At 35.2% G+C, this 28,000-nt stretch overlaps 1 protein-coding gene across 4 annotated transcripts in view; it reads left to right on the top strand.

Moving 5' to 3' along the window:
• Positions 1–28,000, top strand: part of NARS2 (asparaginyl-tRNA synthetase 2, mitochondrial) — a 150,423-nt gene that overhangs the window by 50,756 nt on the left and 71,667 nt on the right. For all 4 annotated transcript variants that reach the window (XR_016393857.1, XM_089915355.1, XM_089915354.1 and 1 more), the window contains exon 6: positions 13,859–13,953. Coding sequence is in view for 3 of the 4 variants with exons in the window: in XM_089915355.1 (XP_089771481.1) it covers positions 13,859–13,953 (95 nt within the window). In the remaining variant the exon portion in view is untranslated. The remainder of the gene's footprint in view (positions 1–13,858; positions 13,954–28,000) is intronic.

Raw genomic sequence — 28,000 nt, 5'->3', positions numbered from 1 at the left:
GTATCATCTTTAATTTCTTTCATCAGTGCCTTATAGTTTTCCACATACAGGTCTTTTGTCTCCCTAGATAGGTTTATTCCTAGGTATTTTATTCTTTTTGTTGCAGTGGTAAATGGGAGTGTTTCCTTAATTTCTCTTTCGGATTTTTCATCATTAGTGTTTAGGAATGCAAGAGATTTCTGTGCATTAATTTTGTATCCTGCTACTTTACCAAATTCATTGATTAGCTCTAGTAGTTTTCTGGTGGCATCTTTAGGATTCTTTATGTATAGTACCTTGTCATCTGCAAACAGTGACAGTTTTACTTCTTCTTTTCCAATTTGTATTCCTTTTATTTCTTTTTCTTCTCTGATTGCCGTGGCTAGGACTTCCAAAACTATGTTGAATAATAGTGGTGAGAGTGGAGATCCTTGTCTTGTTCCTGATCTTAGAGAAAATGCTTTCAGTTTTTCACCATTGAGAATGGTGTTTTCTGTGGGTTTGTCATATAGGGCCTTTATTATGTTGAGGTAGGTTCCCTCTGTGCCCGCTTTCTGGAGAGTTGTTATCATAAACATGTGTTGAATTTTGTCAAAAGCTTTTCCTGCATCTATTGAGATGATCATATGGTTTTTCTTCTTCAATTTGTTAATATGGTGTATCACATTGATTGATTTGCGTATATTGAAGAATCCTTGCATCCCTGAGATAAATCCCATTTGATCATGGTGTATGATCCTTTTAATGTATTGTTGGATTCTGTTTGCTAGTATTTTGTTGAGGACTTTTGCATCTATATTCATCAGGGATATTGGTCTGTAATTTTCTTTTTTTGTAGTTTCTTTGTCAGGTTTTGGTATCACATTGACGGTGTCCTCATAGAATGAGTTTGGGAGTGTTCCTTCCTCCACAATTTTTTGGAAGAGCTTGAGAAGGATGGGTGTTAGCTCGTCTGTAAATGTTTGATAGAATTCACCTGTGAAGCCATCTGGTCCTGGTCTTTTGTTTGTTGGAAGATTTTTAATTATAGTTTCCGTTTCATTACTTGTGATTGGTCTGTTCATATTTTCTATTTCTTCCTGGTTCAGTCTTGGAAGTTTATACCTTTCTAAGAATTTCTCCATTTCTCCAGGTTGTTCATTTAATTGGCATAGAGTTGCTTGTAGTAGTCTCTTAGGATGCTTTTTATTTCTGCGGTATCTGTTGTAACTTCTCCATTTTCATTTCTAATTTTATTGATTTGAGTCCTCTCCCTGTTTTTCTTGATGAGTCTGGCTAATGGTTTGTCAGTTTTGTTTTATCTTCTCAAAGAACCAGCTTTTTGTTTTATTGATCTTTGCTATTATTTTCTTTGTTTCTATTTCATTTATTTCTGTTCTGATCTTTCTTTCTTTCTTTCTTTCTGCTAACTTTGGGTTTTGTTTGTTCTTCTTTCTCTAGTTCCTTTAGGTGTAAGGTTAGATTGTTTATTTGAGATTTTTCTTGTTTCTTGATGTAAGCTTGTATAGCTATAAACTTCCCTCTTAGAACTGCTTTTGCCGCATCCCATAGGTTTTGGATTGTCGTGTTTTCATTGTCATTTGTCTCTAGGTATTTTTTGATTTCCTCTTTGATTTCTTCAGTGATCTCTTGGTTATTTAGTAACGTATTGTTTAGCCTCCATGTGTTTGTGTTTTTTATGTTTTTTTTCCCTGTAATTCATTTCTAAACTCATAGCGTTGTGGTCAGAAAAGATGCTTGATATGATTTCAATTTTCTTAAATTGACTGAGGCTTGATTTGTGACCCAAGATGTGATCTATCCTGGAGAATGTTCCATGCACACTTGAGAAGAAAGTGTAATCTGCTGTTTTCAGATGGAATGTCCTATAAATATCAATTATATCTATCTGGTCTATTGTGTCATTTAAAGCTTGTGTTTCCTTATTAATTTTCTGTTTGGATGATCTGTCCATTGGTGTAAGTGAGGTGTTAAAGTCCTCCACTATTATTGTGTTACTGTCGATTTCCTCTTTTAGAGCTGTTAGCAGTTGCCGTATGTATTGAGGTGCTCCTGTATTGGGTGCATATATATTTATAATTGTTATATCTTCTTCTTGGATTGATCCCTTGATCATTATGTAGTGTCCTTCCTTGTCTCTTGTAACATTCTTTATTTTAAAGTCTTTTTTTATCTGATATGAGTATTGCTACTCCAGCTTTCTTTTGATTTCCATTTGCATGACTATCTTTTTCCATCCCCTCACTTTCAGTCTGTATGTGTTCCTAGACCTGAAGTGGGTCTCTTGTAGACAGCATATATATGGGTCTTGTTTTTGTATCCATTCAGCAAGCCTGTGTCTTTTGGTTGGAGCATTTAATCCATTCACATTTAAGGTAATTATTGATATGTATGTTCCTATGACCATTTTCTTAATTGTTTTGGGTTTGTTTTTGTAGGTCCTTTTCTTCTGTTGTGTTTCCCACTTAGAGAAGTTCCTTCAGCATTTGTTGTAGAGCTGGTTTGGTGGTGCTGAATTCTCTTAGCTTTTGCTTCTCTGTAAAGCTTTTGATTTCTCCATGGAATCTGAATGAGATCCTTGCTGGGTAGAGTAATCTTGGTTGTACGTTCTTCCCTTTCATCACTTTAAGTATATCATGCCACTCCCTTCTGGCTTGTAGTGTTTCTGCTGAGAAATCAGATATTAACCTTATGGGAGTTCCCTTGTATGTTATTTGTCATTTTTCCCTTGCTGCTTTCAGTAATTTTTCTTTGTCTTTAATTTTTGCCAGTTTGATTACTCTGTGTGAATATATGTTTTTTCCCAAGGAATATCAGGATAATAATGCTATGGTAATTTTTCATCTTACTCTTATCCCATCTTCAACATATTTCTTTGGTGTTTCGTAAAGCCCTTTAGTATTTTCTCTGATTTGAGAAAAATAGGATATAAAAACGTTTTTTAAAGTACTATACAGTGAAATAGATTTTTGTAATTAGAGCTTTCATTTATTATGTAAAATATTTTTTAACATAAACCAACCAGAATACTTTGGTATCTCATTATTTGCCTCAGGCTTACTGATTTTTGTCATTACGGGTTTTTTGACAGTGCATGAAACACTTGAATTTTTATTTTATTTCTTTAATTATGTTTAGCTTAATTTAGTTATCTTTTTTCTTTAAGGTATAGCAGAAATATAATCAGAGATTTGGATAGTTTATTTTTAAGTTGGTTATTTTGGATCTTAGCACTCTTTTTCCCTTACAGAAATATATAATAATTATATTCACAGCACAGCCATGGGACTCTTTAATGCATCATATAGATAAAAATACTACAACTATTAATGTAAACTTACAGAACACTCTAGTAATTAGAACAAAAACAGTGAACCTGAATAAAGTAAAATATTTTATGCTTGAAGAAAATAGGAGAATGAAAAGTATTGACACTTGTGGGAATCACACAATAATATGCTGTACATTTTTAAGAGCTGGAAATACTGATCTGTGTTTTTTTGTAACTTTAAACATACAGAAAAGCACAGAGAATAATACTATAAACAACCAAATGCCATCACCCAGCTCAATGTTTTGCTTCAGGAACTTTTAAAAATAAATAAAACATAGCATTTTTTAGTATTATGTTTAATTTTTACTTGTGACTCTCACAGTGCTTGATGTGTGTTTGGATCATTTTAAGACTTGCAAGCATAAAGAGGGAAGGAAATGAAGCTGTCCCAGAGGTAACTAGAGATTTGTTAGGGAGCAGAAAGGTGTATGAGAGAATATATGGAGAGATGCCTCCTTTGGAACTAAGTGAGGCACAGTCTTGAGAAAGGTGAAAAAGTTGATGTTGAAGAGCTATTTTTTTCAGTGATCAGAAGATTATATTGATGATACTATCTCATCATCTTTTCTAAATCTTTCTGTTTGATGGATGTCAGAATTAGGGATTTGCTGTTGGGAAGGTAGGAAGAGGATAGATGTCTTTTATATTTAGTCAAAAATGGTATTTGATTATATAGGATATCTACAAATTATGTGTTTGTGAGTGGGAGTGGATAGGAGGAAGATAGAATCATAGTGGTCACACAGTTTACATTTCTGAAGAAAATGAAAAATTTCCTCTAAGCTACTTTAAACTTACAATTATATACTGTATTGAAAATACATTCTCTCCCTTTTGTGTTGTTTAGAATACTTGTCAGTGTTCAACTGATGGTGATACTAAAGAAAAACCACAGAAAACACCTATTTACAGTTGTGCTAGAAAAGTAATGGAGAATTATTTATAAGCATTATAGTTTAAAAAGTTAATATAGGAAATAATTTATTTCTGTAATAGTACCTGCTTATCAGTACCTTTGTTTGAAAACAAACATGACACTAAATGTGCACTAAAGATACCTTTTAGACCGGCGATGCCATGACACTTTGCTAGAAGCTTTTATGGTTCCTTGTGCTTCTTCTCATTGCTGATCCCCTCACTCACAGTTGACATCACTCTTTTGGTCAACAAGCATTTATGGAGCAATTACTTGTCTCTGGCACTTTGCTAGGTGCTTAGCATATCAACATGTATAAACTCAATTCCTACTCAAAGAACTCAATATTGTTCGGCCTTCTCTTCTTTTGGCCTGCCCCAACTATTTTCATTATAAATAGAGCAGTGTTAGACTTTACTAACCACCTATATTTTTCCTGGTATTTGACTTTGTTCCATACTTTGTTCTTGGCTTTTTGATTTTCCGATTGGTGCTGACCAGAGTAATCCACACCACTATAGGACAAAAGATTAAATCGTTAGTATTTATGAGATCAAGAATACACAGGGGGGCTTCCCTGGTGGTGCAGTGGTTGGGAATCTGCCTGCTAATGCAGGGGACACGGGTTCAAGCCCTGGTCTGGGAGGATCCCACATGCCACAGAGCAACTAGGCCCATGAGCCACAACTACTGAGCCTGCGCGTCTGGAGCCTGTGCTCCGCAACAAGAGAGGCCGCCATAGTGAGAGGCCCGCGCACTGCAATGAAGAGTGGCCCCCGCTTGCCACAACTAGAGAAAGCCCTCGCACAGAAACGAAGACCCAACACAGCAAAAGTAAATAAATAAATTAATAAAACTCCTACCCCCAACGTCTTCTTTAAAAAAAAAAAAAGAATACACAGGGAATAAAACCAGTATACTTTTTATTCTGAGTACTTGCTGGTAATACCTCCAAGTCCCTCTTAACAAATATGCTATTTTAAATTTATTTTTTGAACAGGTAATGTAGTTTACTGTTCAAAAGGTACCAATTTAAAAGTGCAGAAGGGAACTCCCTGGCAGTCCAGTGGTTAAGACTTCGCCTTCCAATTCAGGGGGTGCAGGTTCGATCCCTGGTTAGGGAGCTAAGATCCACGTGCCTTCTGGCCAAAAAGCAAAACATAAAACAGAAGCAATATTGTAACGAATTCAATAAAGACTTTAAAAATGGTGCACATCAAAAAAAATCTTTCAAAAAAATTTTTAAAAATCAAAGTGCAGAAGGATTCCATCATACCTTGTTTCCCGGTAATCTAGTTTCCTTCCCCAGAGTCAACCATTGTTAAGTATTTCTTATGACTCCTGGAAATAATGTGTGGTTAAGAATAGAGATTCTTCTGGGCTTCCCTGGTGGCTCAGTGGTTGAGAGTCCGCCTGCCGATGCAGGGGACACTGGTTCGTGCCCCGGTCTGGGAAGATCCCACGTGCCGCGGAGCGGCTGGGCCCGTGGGCCATGGCCGCTGAGCCTGCGCGTCCGGAGCTTGTGCTCCGCAATGGGAGAGGCCACAACAGTGAGAGGCCAGCGTACCGCAAAAAAAAAAAAAAAGAATAGAGATTCTGGAGCCCAACCACCTTGGTTCATGTTCTTTGTCATATTAGGCAAGTTAAGTTATTAACCTCTGTGTCTGTTTCCTTCTCTGTAAATGGGGATACTAGTACTTACTTCATTGGATTGCTTGTAAACTTCTTAGCACAGTACATGGCACAGAGTAAGTGCTAAGTGCATATTGGCTATGGTTGTTTTTGTAGAAGTATGTGTGTCTGAATGTGTATTTTTTTAACCTTAGGAATACAGAGTTTAGTTTAACATAATTTTCATTCACGGCACACTGTTGTTATAGGCCCTTGTATCCTCTTACTGTGTAACAAAACCATTTATTCTTTCCTTTGAGTCTACATGTCATCTGAGTGGTTCTGATCTGGGTTTGGCTTAGTCAGCTGATGGATTGACTGGGAGCTGGGAAGTCTAGGATGGCCTCATGTGGGATGACCCATCTCTTCTCCACATGTCTCTCAAATTCCTCCATCATGCTAATCAGGGTGTGATCTCTTTGGTGGCATAGGTCCAAGAAAGAATGTGAACTTCATAAGCATGTTTTCAAGCCACTATTTTTGTCAATTTTGTTACCATGCCATTGACCAAAACAAGTCACATGGCCAAGCTCAGGGTTAGCGTATGATATGCCAAGGGGTGCTGATATAGAGAAGTGTTACAAATTGGAGCCATTAATGCAATTAATCTATCACAGTCCACTCTGTAGTAACTGCAGTCCAGCACTTGGTGGTTATCATAGAGCTACTGTTGGTCAGTAGTAAGGAGACAAGCTAGAAATTAGAGATCACCAGGCACCACGGTGAGTGTGTCACTGTGTCAGACTGCCACAGTCTTCTGAGATTAATGACTTCAGTTGCATTTTCTCTTCTCAAATGTTATGCACATTCCTCTCCAACAGTAGATGGCCAACTGAAACCTGGAACCATGCAGGAAAGGGGATTCTAGGAAACACAGTCCTCAGTTTAGGTGGGAGTAGTAATGCCAAGCTGACAAAACGCCATCCAGCATAACTCCTTTCTTGTTTTAATTTTTCCTCTTTATCCTAATCCCCACTTCCATTCCTCATATTCTCTTGGAGGCACTCACTTTAATATCTTTGATATATATTTTATTATGTATATAGCCTCATAAAATATGAGTGATCTTTTATGTATATTTTAAATTTACATTAATGATAATATGTATCTTACTTTGTTTCCTACTTTTTTCCATTTAACTCTTTGTTTTGAAATCTGTCCATGTTGCTATAGCTACATCTATTTGTTGCTTGTCATTGCTGCAGAATATTCATTGATATTTGTCTGCTACAATTCACTTACCCTTTCTAGTAATAGACCCTTAGGTTGTTTCCAATTCTCAGTTACACCCAGAAAAAAAAAAATACTGCAATACATAGTCTTATACATATTCCCTAAGAGACTTGTGTGAAAATTTCTTTAGAATGGATATCCAGGAGTGGAGTTCCTTGGTCATAGGGTATATACATTCTGAATTTCACTATGTTATCCAGAATAGCAGTGCCAGTATAGACTATATTGACATTACCTGAGGGTTCCTGTTTTCCTATGAAGTAGTTTTCTATAGATTTGTAACTTAGTGACTTAAAACAACATCTCTTTATTAGTTCACAGCTCTATAGTTCAATAGTACAGAATGGCGTGGCTAGGATCTCAGGGTCTCACAAGCCCAAAACCAGTGTGTCAGCTAAGCTTTCTATGTTTTCATCTGGAACTTGAGGTTCTCTTCCAAACACATTCTTGCTCTCAGTAGAATTCAGTTCTTTTTGGTTGTAGGACTGAAGTTCCCATTTTGCTGCTGGCTGCTGGCCAGATTGCTCTCAGCTTCTAGAGACTGCTCTAAGCACCTTTCCCTGTGTCTTCCTCCATCTTCAAGCCAGCAACAGCGTGTCACATCCTTCTCATGCTTCAAATTACTGACTTACTGTTCTGCAGCCAGCTGTAGAAAACTTTCTACTTTTAAAGGGCTCACGTGATTAGGTCAAGAACACCCAGAAAATCTCCAAATCCTGAGGCCATCTGATTTGGAACTTTAATTAAATTTTCAAAATCCTTTCACATCAGTACCTGGCTTAGTGGTTGAATAAACCAGGGGCTGAGAATCTTGGGACACATCTTAGAAATCTGCCTACCACATCCTGAATCTACCTCTACACTTGATATTATACAACTTTCTAATCTTTGTCAGTCGGATGTATGCAATGAATTCTTCTTAAAATGCCTTGTTTTAATTTGTGTTTCTCTAATTCATAGTTGAGTGTTTCTTCATACATCTTAACCTTTTGAATTTTCTTTTCTGTAAATCTGCTTTTCATATCCATTGCCCAGTTGGGGAGCAGCTTATTTTCTCTTTCTTGTTTTCTTCACAGGAGGTCCTTATATTTTCTGTCCATTAATCACTTGTCAGTTCTAGAAGCTGAAAATATTTTATCCATAATACAATATGTTGTTCTGTTTAATTGCCTATATCTTCCTTTATTAAATAGAAATTCTTAACTTTAATGTTGCAATTTGAGAATCTTTTTTAAAGAAATCCATTCCCACTGGCAGAGTCACAAAGTTGGATACTTAATTCATATATTTTTATTCTTTCTTCATTACTAATGGAAGTATTTAAGATTGTGAATCTTAAATTTGCAATCCCATGTTAGTAATTTTTGACCCTGTCATGTCTAATAATTACTTGTTTATGTATGCTTTTAAAAAAATTGAGGTGAAGTTCATGCAACATAAAATTAACCATTTTAAAGGGTATATTTCAGTGGCATTTACTACATTTACAGTGTTATACAACTACCACCCCTATTAAGTTCCAAAACATTTTCATTATCCCAAGGAAAACCCCATGCCCATTAAGTATCACTTCCCATTTACCCTTCTCCCCAGACCATTGCTCTCACCGATTAGTCTCTATGGATTTACCTACTCTAGATATTTCATATAAATGGGATCATACAATATGTAGCCTTTTATGTCTTTCTTTTACTTAGCGTAGTGTTTTCAAGGTTTATCCGTGTTTTAGCATATATAGGTACTTCATTCCATCTTATGGCTAAATAGTATTTCATTGTTTATATATACTACATTTTGCTTATCCACTTATCCATGTTTCCACCTTTGTCTGTTGTGAATAGTGCTGTTATGAACATTAATGTACAAGTATCTATTTGAATACTTGGAGTTTTAAAATTTTTATAACCATTTTTTAAATTGAAGTATAGTTAATTTACAATCTTGTGTTAGCTTCAGATGTACAGAACAGTGATTCATTTTATATTTATGTATATTATTTTCCAAATTCTTTTCCATTATAAGTTCTTACAAGACATTGAATATAGTTCCCCATGCTAAACAGTAGGTCCTTGTTGTTTATCTGTTTATACATAGTAGTGTGTATATGTTAATCCCACACTTCAATTTATCCCTCCCTGCCCTTTCCCCTTTGGTAACCTTAAGTTTGTTTTCTATGTCTGAGTCTATTTCTGTTTTGTAGGTAACTTCATTCATATCACTTTTTTAGATTCCACATATAAGTGATGTCATATGATATTTGTCTTTCTCTTTCTGACTTACTTCACTTAATATGATAATCTCTAGGTCCATCCATGTTGCTGCCAATGAATGGCATTATTTCATTTTTTTCTGTGGCTGAGTAAAATTCCATTGTGTATGTATATACCACATCTTCTGTATCCATTCATCAGTCGATGGACATTTAGGTTGCTTCCATGTCCTGGCTATTGTAAATAGTGCTGTAATGAACATTGTGGTACATGACTCTTTTTGAATTATGGTTTTCTCAGGGTATATGCCCAGTAGTGGGATTGCTGGGTCATATGATAGTTGTATTTTTAGTTTTTTAAGGAACCTCCATACTGTTTTCCATAGTGGTTGTATCAATTTACATTCCCACCAACAGTGCAGGTGGGTTCCCTTTTCACCACACCCTTTCTAGCTTTTATTGATTCTAGATTTTTTGATAATGGCCATTCTGACCGGTGTGAGGTGATACCTCACTGTAGTTTTGATTTGCATTTCTCTAATAATTAGTGATGTTGAACATCTTTTCATGTGCCTCTTGGCCATCTGTATGTGTTCCTTGGTGAAATGTCTATTTAGGTCTTCTGCCCATTTTTTAACTAGATTGTTTGCTTTTTGATATTGAGCTGCATGAGTTGCTAGTATATTTTGGAGATTAATCCTTGGTCAGTTGTTTTGTTTGCAAATATTTTCTTCCATTCTGAGGGTTGTCTTTTCAACTTTTTTATGGTTTCCTTTGCTGTGCAAAAGCTTTTCAGTTTCATTAGGTCCCATTTGTTTATTTTTGTTTTTATTTCCATTTCTCTAGGAGGTGGGTCAAAAGGATCTTTTTGTGATTTATGTCATAGAGTGTTCTGCCTATGTTTTCCTCTAAGAGTTTTATAGTGTCTGGCCTTACATTTAGGTCTTTAATCCATTTTGAGTTTATTTTTGTGTATGGTGTTAGGGAGTGTTCTGATTTCATTCTTTTACATGTAGCTGTCCAGTTTTCCCAGCACCACTTATTGAAGAGCCTGTCTTTCCTCCATTGTATGTTCTTGCCTCCTTTGTCATAAATTAGGTGCCCATATGTGCATGGGTTTATCTCTGGGCATTCTATCCTGTACCATTGATCTATATTTCTGTTTTTGTGCCAGTACCATACTGTCTTGATTACTGTAGCTTTGTGGTATAGTTTGAAGTCGGGGAGCCTGATTCCTCCAGTTCCATTTTTCTTTCTCAAGATTGTTTTGACTATTTGGGGTCTTTTGTGTTTCCATACAAGTTGTAAGATTTTTTGTTCTAATTCTGTGAAGAATGCCATTGGTAGTTTGATAGGGATTGCATTGAATCTGTAGATTGCTTTGGGTAGTATAGTCATTTTCACAATATTGATTCTTGCAATCCAAGAACATGGTATATGTGTCCATCTGTTTATGTCATCTTCGATTTCTTTCATCAGTGTCTTATAGTTTTCAGAGTAAAGGTCTTTTGTCTCCTTAGACAGGTTTATTCCCAGGTATTTTGTTCTTTTTGATATGATGGTAAATGGGATTTTTCCTTAATTTCTCTTTCCTGTCTTTCTTCGTTAGTGTATAGAAATGGAACAGATTTCTGTATATTAATTTTTATTCAACAACTTTACCAAATTCATTGATGAGCTCCAGTAGTTTTCTGGTAGCGTGTTAGGCTTTTCTATGTATAGCATCATGTCATTGCAGACAGTGACAGTTTTACTTCTTCTTTTCCAATTTGGATTCCTTTTGTTTCTTTTTCTTCTCTGGTTGCTGTGGCTAGGACTTCCAAAACTATGTTGAATAAAAGTGGCGAGAGTGGGCATCCTTGCCTTGTTCCTGATTTTAGAGCAAGTTCTTTCAGCTTTTCGCTGTTGAGTATGATGTTAGCTGTGGGTTTGTTGTATATGGCCTTTATTATGTTGAGGTATGTTCCCTCTGTGCTCACTTTCTGAAGAGTTTTTTTGGATATTGAATTTTATCAAAAGCTTTTTGTGTATCTATTGAGATGATTGTATAGTTTTTATTCAGTTTGTTCATGTGATGTATCACATTGATTGATTTACGATATTGAAAAATCCTTGCATCCCTGGGATGAATGGGATGAAGGATGGTGTACAGTCCTTTTAATGCATTGTTGTTTGAATACTTGGTTGTAATTCTTTTAGACATATACCTAGAGGTAGAATTTGTATATTGTATATATAATGATTCTTGTTAATCTTTTTAAAGAACCACCAAACTCTTTTCCCAAGTAACTGCACCAGTTTACATTTCTAGTTTCATCCCATTATGTTCAAAAAAGGTAATTTATCTGATTTGTTGAGACTTGTTATGTTCTAGCATATGGTTGATCTTGGACAGTGTCCATGTGCACTTGAAAAGAGTGTGCAGTCTGCTATTGTTAGGTGGAGTTTACCATTTTTAAGTTTCCTCTTTCTTGATTCAGCATTTGTTTGGTGACTTTAAACCTTTGATGCTTATAGTTTTTACTCATTATTTTCAGTTTTTCTGTAGAGAGATAGGCCTTTGGAGCTACCTATCCCACCATTGTACAATTTTTTTTTTTGATGTGGTCGATTTTTAAAGTCTTTGTTAAATTTCTTACAATATTGCTTCTGTTTTTATGTTTTGTTTTTTTTGCCGCCAGGTATCTGAGCTCCCTGACCAGGGATCGAACGTGCACCTCCTGCCTTGGGAGGTGAAGTCTTAACCACTGGACCACTAGGGAAGTCCCCAGCAATTACTTTTTTAAAAAATAATTTATAATGTCCCTTTAATATCCTGAAATAAAATATATAGGTAATATAACTTAATACATACAGAAGTTTTTAAAGTCACTGTAATGCATTCACTGTAATATAAAGGAAAACTGAAAGGAAGTAATTTATTAAAAAGTAGTATGAATTTCAGTATTTAAATGCTTACATATGACATTGGAAGGCATAATGAAGTAGTGATATGTTTTTAACTTTAAATAAGTTGGATTTAAGAGATATAAGAAGCTCAGACATCATTTTGTACAAATGCTAATAAATGAGATACTAAAATCAAGTCCTAAATATTAGACTTTTTTATATGTGCAGGAGATGAGAGAAATCACTTTTAGAGAAGTCAGGATAAAACACCAATACAAATTACAGACTAAAGAGGTGAGGAAAAGGAGAAAGTATAATATTCTTATAAATGTGCTGGGCCTGATTTGAAATATAATTATTTAGTAAATAGTAAAGAAATATCAGAGAACATGTCTTTTATTTTGAAATCCTAACATAAGTCGAATATTTTATAGTATTGAGTATTTAAGTCCTTGGAAACAATATCCTTTAAGTGATAGTGGGTTTCAAAGATGATTTTTATAAAGCAATAATAGGACATTTAGGACCAGGTAAAAGTAAGTTTTAAAAATAATAGGCAATTACAAAATAAATGAATGATTTCAGTTGGTAATTTTACACTAGATTTCGTATTCATACACACGCATAACCATACATGATATGCAATATTTTTAGAACAACCAATGGAATTAAATAAGATATCTTCATTTCATGTGTTTCTATAATTCAGTAGTTGGTACTAAGTCTCTTAAAAGGAGTCTTACATCCTGTATTGAAAATTTTATATTGGCTTTGTTGCCTTTACAGCACTTGTTTTAGTGCACCATTACACAAAGACATTTTCAGATCACAATTTGAAATACAAGAGTAGGTAAATTAGCTTCCTTCCCCCAAATGGATATAATGGTCATAACTTGATCTAGAAGCTTTCTTAATTATACTATTTAAATTATGTTTGATCTCCAAATAATTTTTTTATCTTAACTGTTAATAAGTGTTGGCTGACGTATTTCCTGTCAGTTTCAAATGGAATAATCACTCTATCTATACTCTAAGTTCATAAAAATCTTTAAATCTAAATGTTCATCATATCTTTTAAAGATATGGTCCTGCTTTATCTCCTAGTTGTCGGGAAGAATAAGTGAAATTAACGTGTTTAAAAGTTTATAATGTGTTTATAAAAATCTGTATTAAAAGCGTTATTATTAATAATTTAAAAATAATATGACAAGACATGTTTTAGAGGCTATTCCCTTAAAATTAAATCTCAGTCATGGGTCAGAATTTTAAAAGACTATGTAATGCCTCACATTTAAAACTTCTAATTCCTAATTTCTTGCTTCAGCTTGCCCCTCAATCAAAATCAGTTTTTAGGAAGGAGTATATTTTGTGACAAAAATAGTTTGTTCTTTGGTTGTTATATATTTTGAAAAATATGGAGCAAACTTCCTTGAACTTAGCACTTTCCAAGCAGGAATTTTCTCTTTTAAGTGTATACTGAAAGCTGCCTTTTTTTCCCATAAGAATGAACCTGTCCTCATATATGTTTAATAGCATATGATTTTTTAGTTGTGGCACAAACGTGAATATGAAAAGCAGAGCAAAACATGTAATAATAGGTTTTTATGGCTTGTGTTTTCTTTTGCAGCCTTCAAGCAAAATAAAGGTACCTGAGGAGAATTTCTTCAATGTTCCTGTTTTCTTAACTGTCTCAGGACAACTTCATCTAGAAGTGATGTCAGGGTACAGAGTTTTCTCTTTTGCTTTAATGGACTACTGAGGTTGGTTGGGTGAGAGTGTAATAATGTTTTCTTTCCTGATGCTCAGACCTAAAAATTGTAATTCATGTTTGCGATTAGTCCACTTCAATTCACTAAAAGTACATTTAGATTGACAAATTTGACAATATCCAAATTTCTATCTAAAAAAATCACATTAGTCTAGACTTTGGTTTTTGATGAAGAATGTAACACTGGAAATATGAAGTTGTGGGATTTTTTTTTCTTTTTACTAATCTTTCTTTGCTTAAATCTCAAAGCATATAATCAAAATATAAGTGTGATTAATCATGTTTATGAAAGTAAAGGCAGTTATAATTTACACCTAGAAATTATAAGACAGGTACCTGGAACAAGTGGAAGAAAAAATATTTTTTTAATAATTGGTTTAAAGAAAGAAAATTAACCCACAAAGTCATCATGGGAGATGTGTGCCCATTTAGAAAGTATTAGAAGTCAGATCACATTAATTTTAGCCACTCTCAGACCTCTGGAAAATCACTATAATCCTTTTTGCCCTATTTTCTTTCGTTTTGGAGATTGGACAGGAAAATCTTTAAAGTCCTGTCTAAATCTTATATTCTCTGATTCTGTGGGTAATTTCTTAATGCCGACTCAGCAAGTAATGAGTCTCCTACGAAGATGTAAATATCTTTGTTTTCTCATACAGAGCTTGAGACTTAAAAATCTCTTCAGGAAATGGCTCCAGTAAAAACAGGGAATCTTGTATTTCCCATTGTTTTTAAAATGCACAGGGTGGAAAAACAGGGGAAATAGAATAGTGTTCATGTTTATTTTTTTACAGACTTTACTGGCAAGATGGAGAGCGTCAATGGTGGAGTAAAGAGGGTCTTGAAAATAATATATACTTTACTTAGATTTACCTTTGACAAAGATATTATTTGATAATTCCAATAACCAAATAATTGACAACATTATCAGAATACGGTGCAGAAAAACTATAATCATAATAGCCCTGTGAGACTGTAGGATTTGCAGAGCTGTATGTGGGAAAGGCCATGTCAAGCGTGTCATGGAAAGTTCCTTATGCCTGTCAAAGTATAATTTAAAAAAAGTAAAAACATGATTCATAGAAATATAAAATATTTTATTCAATTCAGTAATTACTGAAGAAAATAGTAAGGCTAGTTCAAAGACTATTTGGGGAGCTGTGGATTCATACGCAGTTTAATAAAAGAATTTTAGAATAAGATTGCTAAGTTAGTTATGAACTGGTTAATGTCCCACAGACCGATAAACCCTAACCTTTGGAATTTTCTCTTCTACATGACAGAAATGATTTGCAACTCTACTGGACAAAAATCTATAAGTGAACATGTAACTTTACTTAATCTAGAGTATTTAGTTTGATAGTAAATAGAATAATGGAGCAAAGTTCATTCCCCTAGGTAGGGTAGTTAAATAACCTTTGAGTGGGTCTGTGTCCCCACATTACATTGGAAGGATGTTCTGTCTACCTTTTAGCTTAATCCAAGTTTTGGATAACCTTTCTTAACAGCTTTTCATTATTTATTTCTTTTATCTGTAAAGTTAGAGACAACATATATTCCCCTCAGGAGTGTCATAATATGGGAAAGGTATAAATTTACCAAGTTTCTTGGTTATAATATCACTAGTGGATTAAATATGTTCCCTCTTTACCAGTAAAGTGCAGTGAACCAAAGAACACAATGTACAGTGAAACTTGACAGAAGCTTATATTGGCAGAATATGAGGTTTTATATTTTTAATGTGTTATGAAGTATTTCTGTGTCAATCAAATGTTCCTAGTTTAATATGCATAGTTCTAGTACTATTAATATACAGTACATCATGTTTCAGATTAATACATGATTTAATCTCCAGTAAGAAATTGTTAGTCTTTTTTCTAAAGAAAACTAAATTTGTCTAAATTTAGTTTTTCTAAATTTTATTTAACAGACTTTTAAAATGGAGTAAATGGTAGTTAAATTTAGAAGGTTAACATTTTCCAAAAGGATATCTATGTTGGTTTAGTGGGTTTATGGCTCCATTTTATTTATTTTATTTGTTTATTTTTTTTGGCTGCGTTGAGTCTTCGTTGCTGTGCACGAGCTTTCTCTAGTTGCGGTGAGCGGGGGCTACTCGTCGTTGCGGTGCACGGGCTTCTCATTGCAGTGGCTTCTTTTGTTGAGGAGCACGGGCTCTAGGTGCACAGGCTTCAGTAGTTGTGGCACGTGGGCTCAGTTGTTGTGGCTCGCGGACTCTAGAGCACAGGCTCAGTAGCTGTGGCGCACGGGTTTAGTTGCTCTGCAGCATGTGGGATCTTCCCGGACCAGGGCTCGAACCTGTGTCCCCTACATTGGCAGGCAGATTCTTAACCACTGCGCCACCAGGGAAGCCCTATGGCTCCATTTTAAAGTTTAATTTTGTTGTTTTTAAAATAAACTTTCTATTTTTGAATAATTTTTAAATGTAGAAAAGTTGGAAAAATCGTGCAGACTTCTTAGATACCTCTCACTCAGTTTCCCCTGTTGTTAACATCTTACGTTACCGTGGTACATTTGTCAAAACTAAGAACCAAATGTTAGTACATTACAATTAACAAAATTCCAGAGTTTATTTGGATTTCACTGGTGTTCCATCAATGGCTTCTTCCTTTTTCCAGGATCCACTGTAGGGTACCACATTGCATTTAGTTGTCATGTTTCCCTAGTCTCATGTAGTCTGTAACAGTTTCTCAGTCTTTCCTTGTTTTTTATGACTTGCAGAAAGTATGCCAATCTGTATTTTTCTGAAGTTTTAGGGAGGGTTAGAAAAAATACCACGGAGGTGAAGTGCTCTTCTTGTCATATCATGTCGGGGGGACTTGATATCCATATGGTGCTATTAACCTTCATTACTTGGGTGAGGTAGCCTTTGCCAAGTTTCTCCACTGAAAATGTACTGTTTTTCCCTTTCTCCAATTTATTCTTTGGAAGTGAGTTATTAAGTACACCCACCTTCACTAGAGGTAGGAGTGAAGGGTTGGGAAGTGGGAGATGGAATTATGCTTCATCTCCTGAAGGGGGGAGTATTTGGAATTCTTCTGTATGGATGATTTATGTCTCTTTGCTCTTATTTGTTTATTTATGTCATCGTTTATATCAGGATGGACTGATGTATGTTTTATGGTTTGGGTTATATTTCAGTGCTGTGCTATTTACTTTGTTGCTCAAATTGTTTTAGTTGTTGGGAATTCTTTCAGATTAATTCTTGTATCCCTTTCACATGCCCCTATCCTTTTGTCTTTTCAGTACTTCCTTATTTTCTGGCACTATAAGATACCCCAGATTTGTTTGTTAGTTTGTTTCATCTTTTTGTGATTGATGAACCTACACTGACGCAGTACATCGTTTACTTAGGGTTCACTCTTGGTAGTGTATGTTCTATAGGTTTGGTCAAATGATGTCATACAGAATAGTTTCACTGCTCTACAAATCCTCTGTGTTCCTCCTATGCATCCCTCCCTCCCTCCTAACCCCTGGCAATCTTTTTACTGTCTCCAAAGCTTTGCATTTTCCAGAATGTCATATAGTTGGAATCATACAATGCAGCCTTTTCAGATTGGTTTCTTTCACTTAGTAATAGGCATTTAAGTTTCCTTCATATCTTTTCATGGCTTGATAGCTTGTCTTTTTTTTTTCTTTTTTTAGCATCTTTGTTGGAGTATAATTGCTTTACAGTGTTGTGTTAGTTTCTGCTGTATAACAAAGTGAATCAGCTCTATGCATACGTATATCCCCATATTCCCTCCCTCTTGTGTCTCCCTCCCACCCTCCCTATCCAACCCCTCTAGGTGGTCACAAAGCAACGAGCTGATCTCCCTGTGCTATGAGCAGCTTCCCACTAGCTATCTGTTTTACATTTGGTAGTGTATATATGTCCATGCCATTCTCTCACTTTGTCTCAACTTACCCTTCCCCCTCCCCATGTCCTCAAGTCCATTCTCTACATCTGTGTCTTTATTCCTGTCCTGCCCCTAGGTTCATGAGAACCTTTTTGTTTTTTTTTACACTCCATATATATGTGTTAGCATAGTGTATTTGTTTTTCTCTTTCTGACTTCACTCTGTATGACACACTCTAGGTCCATCCACCTCACTACAAATAACTCAATTTCATTTCTCCTTATGGCTGAGTAATATTCCATTGTATATATGTGCCACATCTTCTTTATCCATTCATCTGTTGATGGACACTTAGGTTGCTTCCATGTCCTGGCTATTGTAAATAGTGCTGCAGTGAACATTGTGGTACATGACTCTTTGAATTATGGTTTTCTCAGGGTATATGCCCAGTAGTGGGATTGCTGGGTCATATGATAGTTCTAATTTTAGTTTTTTAAGGAACCTCCGTACTGTTCTCCATAGTGGCTGTATCAATTTACATTCCTACCAACAGTGCAAGAGGGTTCCCCTTTTTCCACACCCTCTCCAGCATTCATTGTTTGTAGATTTTTTTTTTTTTTTTTGGTCCAGTACGCGGGCCTCTCACTGTTGTGGCCTCTTCTGTTGCAGAGCACAGGCTCCGGACGCGCAGGCTCAGCGGCCATGGCTCACGGGCCTAGCCGCTCCGCGGCATGTGGGATCTTCCCGGACCGGGGCACGAACCCGTGTCCCCTGCATCGGCAGGCGGACTCTCAACCACTGCGCCACCAGGGAAGCCCTGTTTGTAGATTTTTTGATGGTGGCCATTCTGACCGGTGTGAGGTGATACCTCACTGTAGTTTTGATTTGCATTTCTCTAATGATTAGTGATGTTGAACATCTTTTCATGTGTTTGTTGGCAATCCGTATATCTTCTTTGGAGAAATGTCTATTTAGGTCTTCTGCTCGTTTTTGGATTGGGTTGTTTGCTTTTTGATATTGAGCTTCATGAGCTGCTTGTAAATTTTGGAGATTATTCCTTTGTCAGTTGCTTCATTTGCAAATATTTCCTCCCATTCTGAGGGTTGTCTTTTCGTCTTGTTTATGGTTTCCTTTGCTGTGCAAAAGCTTTTCAGTTTCATTAGGTCCCATTTGTTTATTTTTGTTTTTATTTCCATTTCTCTAGGAGGTGGGTCAAAAAGGATCTTGCTGTGATTTATGTCATAGAGTGTTCTGCCTATGTTTTCCTCTAAGAGTTTGATAGTGTCTGGCCTTATATTTAATCCATTTGGAGTTTATTTTTGTGTGTGGTGTGTTAGGGAGTGATCTAATTTCATTCTTTTACATGTAGCTGTCCAGTTTTCCCAGCACCACTTATTGAAGAAGCTGTCTTATACTCTTGCCTCCTTTATCAAAGATAAGGTGATCATATGTGTGTGGGTTTATCTCTGGGCTTCCTGTCCTGTTCCATTGATCTGTATTTCTGTTTTTGTGCCACTACCATGCTGTCCTGATTACTGTGATAACTCGTGTCTTTTTATCACTGAATAGTATTTCATTATCTGGAAGTACCTTGGTTTATTCATCTATTCACCTACGGAAGGACATCTTGGTTGCTTCCATGTTTTGGCAGTTATCCCAAGCTTATTTTTTGTTTTCCTTACCCTAGCCTTAGAATCAGCCATTTCTCCAAGGAGCCCTAGTTCCTTTTATTGGATAATGGTATTTAGAAACCAGGACTTAGTCACTGGGTATCTTGCTGCTACTGGGGGATTATTGCTTCTAAGCCCTCTCATCAGATAGAGCTATAAATATGTTTTTTAAATAAGAGAAAGCTAAGTGTTTTCATTACAGTTTGCCTATAAATAGTGGGGTGTAAGTTAGGTGTTCATTCTGAAAGAATTAGACATGTCCTAAATTGAAAAACTTACACTTAAGAAATGTCACGTAATAAAATTTTCCATTTTTTTGTCAGTTAAAGCCAGAATTGGAGGAAGGCTCAGTCTAATGTATTTAAAAGAATTTTTGATTATTATAGTCTTTCTTTCTTTCTTGGTTTTGTTTTTTTCTTTTTATGTTTTGTTACAGGTGGTTTTTCTTATTTCCTTCTTATGAATGTTTTTACTAAGCTATGAAGTCGTGCATATTTCAGGGTAAAACTGATGCTTTCCTTTTGAACATTGCTATTAGAAGTATAAATTAATACAGCCTCTCTAGAGAAATAGCTTTGCACCCAGAATTTTTCTTAAGGAAATGATCTGACAACTCTATAAAGATGTGTTAAAAAAAATGTTGAAAGTAACTTCATCTATACTAATGAAAAACTACTAACAATCTAAACATTTATTTAGGAAGGTTGATTAACCATCAATATACCAAGAAAATGTTCATCACCATTTACCATCTGGAAGTAATGGACCTCATTTTTAGTAAATATTTTTAAGTCATCTTATGAATAATTTGCAGAGGTAAAAATAAAGGAAAAATGACAGCAGAAACTAACACAACATTGTAAAGCAACTATACTCCAATAAGAATTAATTTAAATTTTTTAATTAATAAAGGAATAATGAAAATCAACTTTATTAGAATTTTAGTAAGTATTTAAATATAGCAAACCCAAATTTTTAAGAACTGTATTTTTTTTTTGAATTTCTTTTTTTTTTTATAGCAGGTTCTTATAGTTATCCATTTTATGCATACTGGTGTATATGTGTCAATCCCAATCTCCCAGTTCATTACACACTCACGCCCAAGAACTGTATTATTAAGAGATAATTTACTTACCATAAAATTCACCAATTTAAAGTGTACCATTCAGTGAGTTTTAGTATATTTTCAGTTTTTCGAACATTACCATAAGCTAATTCAAGAATATTTTTATCACCCAAAAAGAAACTTTTTCCCATTAGCAGTCATTGACCATCCTCCTTCCCACCCTAGGCACTACTGATCAATCTACTTTATGTCTCTATGGATTTTCCCATTCTGGATAATTCATATAAAGAGAATCACACAATATATAGCGTTTTGTGGCTGGTGTATTTCACTTTGCATAATATTTTCAATGTCTGTCAATGTTGTAGCATATGTCAGTATTTCATTCCTTTTTATTGCCAAATAACAGTCCATTATGTGAGTATACCACATTTGTTTATCCATTCAGGTAGTGGAGATTTGGGTTGTTTTTACTTTTTGGCTATTATGAGTAATGTTCCTACGACTGTTTGAGTACAAGTATTTGTGTGAACGTGTTTTCATTTCTCTTGGGTAGGTACTTGGAGTGGAATTGATGGGTTACATGATAAGTTTAATTGTGTGAGGAACTGCTAGGCTGTTTTCCACAGTGGCTGCAGGAAATTTACAATCCCACCAGCAGTGTATAAAGGTTCCAATTTCTCCACATCCTTGCTAACACTTATATGTCTTTATTTATTGTGCCATTTTACTGAGTGTGAAGTGGCATCTTATTATGGTTTTCATTTGCATTTCCCCAATGACTAATGTTGAGCATCTTCTCATGTGCCTATTGGCCATTCAGATATCTTCTGTGGAGAAATGTGTCTTTAATTTCTTGGTTCATGTTTTTAGTCGGGTTATTTGTCTTTTTATTATTTAGTTATAAGAGTTCTTTATATATTCTGGATACAAGTCCCTTATCAGATATATGATTCACAGATACTTTTTTATCATTCTCTGTGTTTTTTCATGTTCTTGATGATGGTGGCAAACCCAAATTTTTATTTTTACTTTTCTGGGTTTTGAAAGTACCCCAAAGAGATGCAGCCCTTTGAATGTAGCCAGTTGTTTATCAACTTCCATGCATGAACCTGGAATATGTCTATACTTTAAATACAGATTCAAATTTCAAATACATCTTTAATAGGCTTTAGCTTATTATTACTTCTGGTTCTTGGCAGTTACATTATCAAAAAGAACTTTGACAGCTCTTAGTTTTGTCGAAGAGGGGATGGCCATTTTTTTGCTCCACAATTGCAAAACATTTTTGTTTTCAGATTTCCTAAATACTAATTAGAATGATCAAATCAATGCATTTTTTCATTTCTACATGTTATTCTTTTGTTTTCAAACACCTTTGTGTATGCACTAACTTTCACTGTTCGTCCACTTATTTACCATATCAAGTAAATTTTGATGTGCAAATATCATAAATAGTGAAAGAATATTGTCACACAAGAAAAAGAAATAAAAGGAATCCAAATTAGAAAGGAAGGTGTAAAACTGTCATTGTTTGCAGATGACATGGTACTATATGTAAGAAATCCTAAACATGCCACCAAAAAATATTAGAATTTATCAATGAATTCAGCAAAGTTGTAGGATACAAAATTAATATACAGAAATTTGTTGCATTTCTATACACTAACAGCAGACTGTCAGAGAAATTAAAAAAAAATCCCATCTAAAAGAATAAAATACCTAGGAATAAATCAAACTAAGGAGGTGAAAGACCTGTATTCAGAAAACTGTAAGACACTGATGAAAGAAATTGAAGATGACACAAACCGATGGAAAGATATGGGTTGAAAGAATTACTCTTGTTAAAATGACTATACTACCCAAGGCAATCTGCAGATTCAGTACAATTCCTATCAAAATACCAATGACATTTTTCACAAATAATGTAACAAATAATTCTAAAATTTGTAAAGAAACAAAAGACCCCAAATAGCCAAAACAATCTTGAGAGAGAAGAGCAAAGCTGGAGGTATCACGCTCCCCGATTTCAAACTATACTACAAAGCTATAGTAATCAAAACAGTATAGTACTGGTATAAAAACAGACATGTAGATCAGTGAAACAGAATAGAGAGCCCAGAAGTGAACCCACACTTACATGGTCAGTAAATAGTGTTGGAATAACTGGACTAATTTCTCATACCATATACAAAAACAAACTCAAAGTAGGTTAAAAATATAAATGTAAGACCTGAAACCATAAAACTTCTACAAGAAAACATAGGCATTTGACATTGGTCTTAGCAATATTTTTTGGCTGTGTCTCCTCAGGCAAGGGCAAAAATAAACAAATGGGACTACATCAAACTAAAAACTTTTGCACAGTGATGGAAACCATCAACAAAATAAAAAGGTCACCTACTGAATGGGAGAAGATATTTGCAAACAATATGTCTGATAAGGGGCTAATATGCAAAATATACCAAGAACTCATACAACTCAACAACCAAAAATCAAACAACCCAATTAAAAAAATGGGCAGAGGACCTGAATAGAAATTTTTCAGAGACGACACACAGATGGCTAACAGGCACATGAAAAGATGCTCAACATCACTCTCATCAGGGAAATGTAATCAAAACTGCAATGAAATATCACACCTGTTAGAATGGCTGTTATCAAAAAGATAACAATTAACAAGTGTTGGTGAGGATGTGGAGAAAAAGGAACACTCATGCACTGTTGGTGGGAATGTAAATTGGTGTAGCCACTATTGAAAATAATACAGAGATTCCTCAAAATATTAAAAATAGGACTACCATACGATCCAGCAATTTCATTTCTGGATATTTTTCAAAGAAAACAAAAACATTAATTTGAAAAGGTGTATACACCCCTGTGTTCATTGCAGCATTATTTACAATAGCCAAGATATGAGAGCAACCTAAGTGTCCATTGACAGATGAATGGATCAAGATGATGTGGTATAATATATAGTGGAATTATTAGCCATAAAAAAAAGAATGAAGTCTTGCCATTTGCGACAACATGGACAGACCTACAGGGTATTATGCTAAGTGAAATAAGTCAGAGAAAGACAAATACCATGTAATTTCACTTAAATATGGGTTCTAAAAAACAAAACAAATGAACAAACATAATATAAACAGAGTCATAGATACAGAGAGCAAATAGGTGGTTGCCAGAGATGAGGGGGTAGGGAAATGAGTGAAATAGGTAAGGGACATTAAGAGATACAAGCTTCCGGGCTTCCCTGGTGGTGCAGTGGTTAAGAATCCGCCTGCCAGTGCAGGGGACACGGGTTCGAGCCCTGGTCCAGGAAGATCCCACATGCCGCAGAGCAGCTAAGCCCGTGCGCCACAACTACTGAGCCTGCACTCTAGAGCCCGTGAGCCACAGCTACTGACGCCTGCACGCCTAGAGCCCATGCTCTGCAACAAGAGAAGCCACAGCAATGAGAAGCCCACGCACTGCAGCAAAGAGTAGACCCCGCTTGCTGCAGCTAGAGAAAGCCTGCGCACAGCAATGAAGACCCAACACAGCCAAAAATAAAATAAATTTAAAAAGAGAGATACAAGCTTCTAGTTAACAAAATAAATGAGTCACAGGGATAAAATGTAGAGTGGGGAATATTGTCAATAATAATGTAATATTGTATGGTGACAGATGGTAACTAGACTTAGTGTGGTGATCATTTTGTAATGTATAGAAATACCAAATCACTATGTTGTGCACCAGTAGCTGACGTAGTGCTGTAGGTCAAGTATACTTCAAAGACAAAAGGAACAAACTCATAGAGAAAGAGATCAGATTTGTGATTACCAGAGGCAAGGGGTGAGGAGAAAGGGAATTGACTGAAGGGGGTCAGAAGGTACAAACTTCCAGTTATAAGTAAGTACTAGGGATATAATGTACATGATTAATATAATTGCCACTGTTGTGTGTCGTATATGAAAGTTGTCAAGAGAGTAAATCCTAAGAGTGCCTATCACAAGGAAAAATATGTTTTTTCTTTTATTTTGTATCTATGTAAGATGATGGATGTTCACTAAACTTATTGTGGTAGTCATTTCATGAAGTATTTAAGTCAAGTCATTATAAGGTGCTTATACAGTGCTGTGTGTCAACTATATGTCAATAAAACTAGCAGAAAAAATTTTAATAAATATTTAAAAATTAAAAAAGAAAGAAAGAATATTGTTACATATCCTTTTAGCAGAATAGTATGGTCCAAGTTCTTATTGCAAATTATTGTATGATGAAATCCTTACTGTGGGATGACTAATTGGATGAAAATACCATATTTCCTTTTTACCCATAGAAATGTATTATTCACTTACCAGTTCTTGCGTTTGAGAAAATTGATTTAGGATATTGTTATCTGAGGGCTCAGAGTCTGAGAATTCACTTATACAACCAATTTTACCGACATCATTAGAGACTAGATTTTACTATCTGTCTCTCCCCATTCATTTCCTGGTTTATTCAGTGTTTATGAAGTATCTTTATTATTTTCCTTCTGTTTGTCATTTTGAGGAAAAAATAAAAGATCTCAATTCTCAACTGTGTTCTCTGAAAACTACAGAAAAGACCACAACGGTAGTGTCTCCAGGCTTTTCTAATACCTTCTTGAAAAATGACATGATAGTTTGTGTACTGCAATAAGAAAACTGAAGACGATGCAATGGAGATGGTTCATCTCACTGGGCATCTCTCTCTTATCTACTATGTATCTTAAGCATCCATCGTTCTGTTCTCAAAGCATTTTACTCTTTTTTAACTTAAAATTAGGAATAATTGAGTAATGATGAAATAATTTCTAGAATGATGAGATAGCAAAATGTTTCAATATACAAGAAAGATAAGATCACTAAAACCTCATATTTTCTTAGATTCATGAAAGAATTCAATGGGTTTTATTCTATTAGAAAAAAATAGTAGAAATTTATCTGTCTCTTGGATGACTCTGTAATGTCTTGAACTGTGTTTTCCCAAAAGACAAGTACTGTGAATGCAACCTTATTTGGAAATAAGGTCTTTGCAAATGTGATCAAATTAAAATACTGGATTAAGGTGGGCACTAAATCCAATGACTAGTATCTTTATAAGAGAAAGGAGAAGGAGATTTGGATGCAAAGACACAGAGAAGATACACACAGTGGGAGGAAGGCCATGTGAAAGCAGAGGCAGAGATTGAAGTGATGCTGAGGAATGCTAAAGATTGCTCGGAGCCACCAGAAATTAGGAAGAGGCAAGGAAGGATTCTTCCCTAAAACCTTCAGAGGGAGCAGGGCTCTGCCAACACCTCAATTTCAGACTGCTAGCTTCCACAGTCTAGAGAGAATAAATTTCTATTGTTTTAAGCCATGTAGTTTGTGGTAAGTTGTTATGGCCGCCTTAGGAAAATAATACAACCTCTAACAAAGTATAAAAGTCATGAAACACTACTTTTTAGAAACAGCTAAAATTGCTCAACAGAGAAACTAAGAAATTAAAACTGGGTATAATGGACCTTGGCAGTAAACTGAGGGTTCAATTAATTATGATTCGTCTAAACGGTGGATTACTGTACAGCCATTAAAATTTATGATAAAGCTCTACAATGTGTTGTTAAAAGAAAAAAGTGGTCATGAAACGGAGTAGAATGTGATTCCAGTTTTTTACAATGTGTGTGTATGTATAGGTGGGGAAAAAGTCTGGAAAATATGCACCAATATTCAACTTGTAAGCAGTGGCTATCTCTGCTCATTTTTATTGTCTTCCTTAAACTTGTCTTTTTTTTTCAGATTTGAAAAACTAATGTTTATTACTTTTATTGTGAGAAAAAATTAGATATTTCTATTTGGGGAGAAAAAAATCAGTTTGGTCGAGTTAATTTCATTCCAGTCTGATTAATTGGCTGCTTTGTGACTGGTATGAGCAATCCTAAACTCATTCCCTTGGGTTATCTCATCAGTTCAGATGCTGAGCTCAGAGCCATGAAACATTCACACTCAGGATGAGCTTATAGTGTTAAGTGGCTGCCGTAATATGTCAACATGTGAACCTGATTTAAACTGAGGTACCCCTTATAACTGGGTGTGAAATTGTCTTCCATCCCATATGACTTTCTCATTCTTCATACGTTTGATTCTTAGATGCTTATCTGAAATTTATTAATTTATACTCATTTGATTTTCAGGATCTTATGGCTATTTTATTCATGCTGTGCATTTTCGTGTACCTCTGTGTTTCTAATACTTGTCCTCCTCTAATGCTGCTTTTTCCATACCTGTTCATTACTCAAGGCTCAACTGAAAAATGACTTCCTCCTTGACTCCTTCCCTGTTTTCCTCTCAACAGAGATTGTTTTTCTCTTTTTCTGTTTTTTTATAGTACTCAACCTACTTCATGTCCTAAAGACAAAAAAAAAAGCTGCTTTTGTTTTTAATGTTTAGCCAGTTTGTAGCTCTTTTCATATGTCTATCTCATAGATAAATATTCCAAATATTTTTATCTACGAAAAATAGTAATTATTTAGTGAGTATTGTTAATTGAATTTGTAAAGCACAAATTCTCATTCTTCAAAAATTTTCCGTTACTGTTTCTACTGTAAAGTTTAGTCTACAACAGCAGTTAACATCACTACTTTTACCCTGTTCATGAAAATGATATAACCATGAAACTTTGAGACCTTCAATTACCTTATTGTTTCCTGAACGTGTGTGAATGATGATGATTGCTTATGCTGTTCCCTTGATTGTGGGACCTTAAAACACATAGATTTCTTCTTTTAGTGTATTATTTATGTTAAAAATTAACCCTGTTTAGACAGAGATATGAATTAACAGACTATTGATATGAATGACTCAGGAACTTCATTCATTTATTCATTTATTTGTATTATATAGCCAAGGGATGAGCATTTCAGGCAAATTGAGCAGAAGATGCAGAGACTTTTTAGTAGGAATATTTAGCTTGCTTGGGTGCAAACAGAGAATGTGAATATGTGGATTAACCGGGGTCGGGTATTACCAGATGAGTATGATGGAAGTAGATAAATACAGAAGGTTATAATGATAGATCAAGGAGTCTACGCTTCGGTAAGGAGAGAAGTGAGGAAATAAGGGTAGAGAGTGATGATGGCAAAAGTGGCAGGCTTAAAGAATTGGAGATCTTACTGAAGAACTCTTGGTGTGGAAGTATCAATACTAGAGAAAAAAACCTGGACAAATACAAGGTGATAGTCAAAGAATGGTATTGTGAGATTCATCTCTCTAACATGGAATCTCTGCTCAGTTCCTCACCTATAAACTAAAGTGCCAATTGCTTTCTCCAGTTGGCTGTTGGATACTCATCTCAGCATGTTAAAAACTGAATTCAACATCTTGTTCTCCAAATCTGTTTTTTCCTTCTGAAGTCCCTA

This window comes from Delphinapterus leucas, chromosome 7 (assembly GCF_059928025.1).
Source record: "Delphinapterus leucas isolate spDelLeu-1000000601 "Yukka" chromosome 7, BTC_Dleu_Yukka2, whole genome shotgun sequence".
NCBI lineage: Eukaryota > Metazoa > Chordata > Mammalia > Artiodactyla > Monodontidae > Delphinapterus > Delphinapterus leucas.
This window is presented reverse-complemented; position numbering and strand designations above follow the sequence as displayed.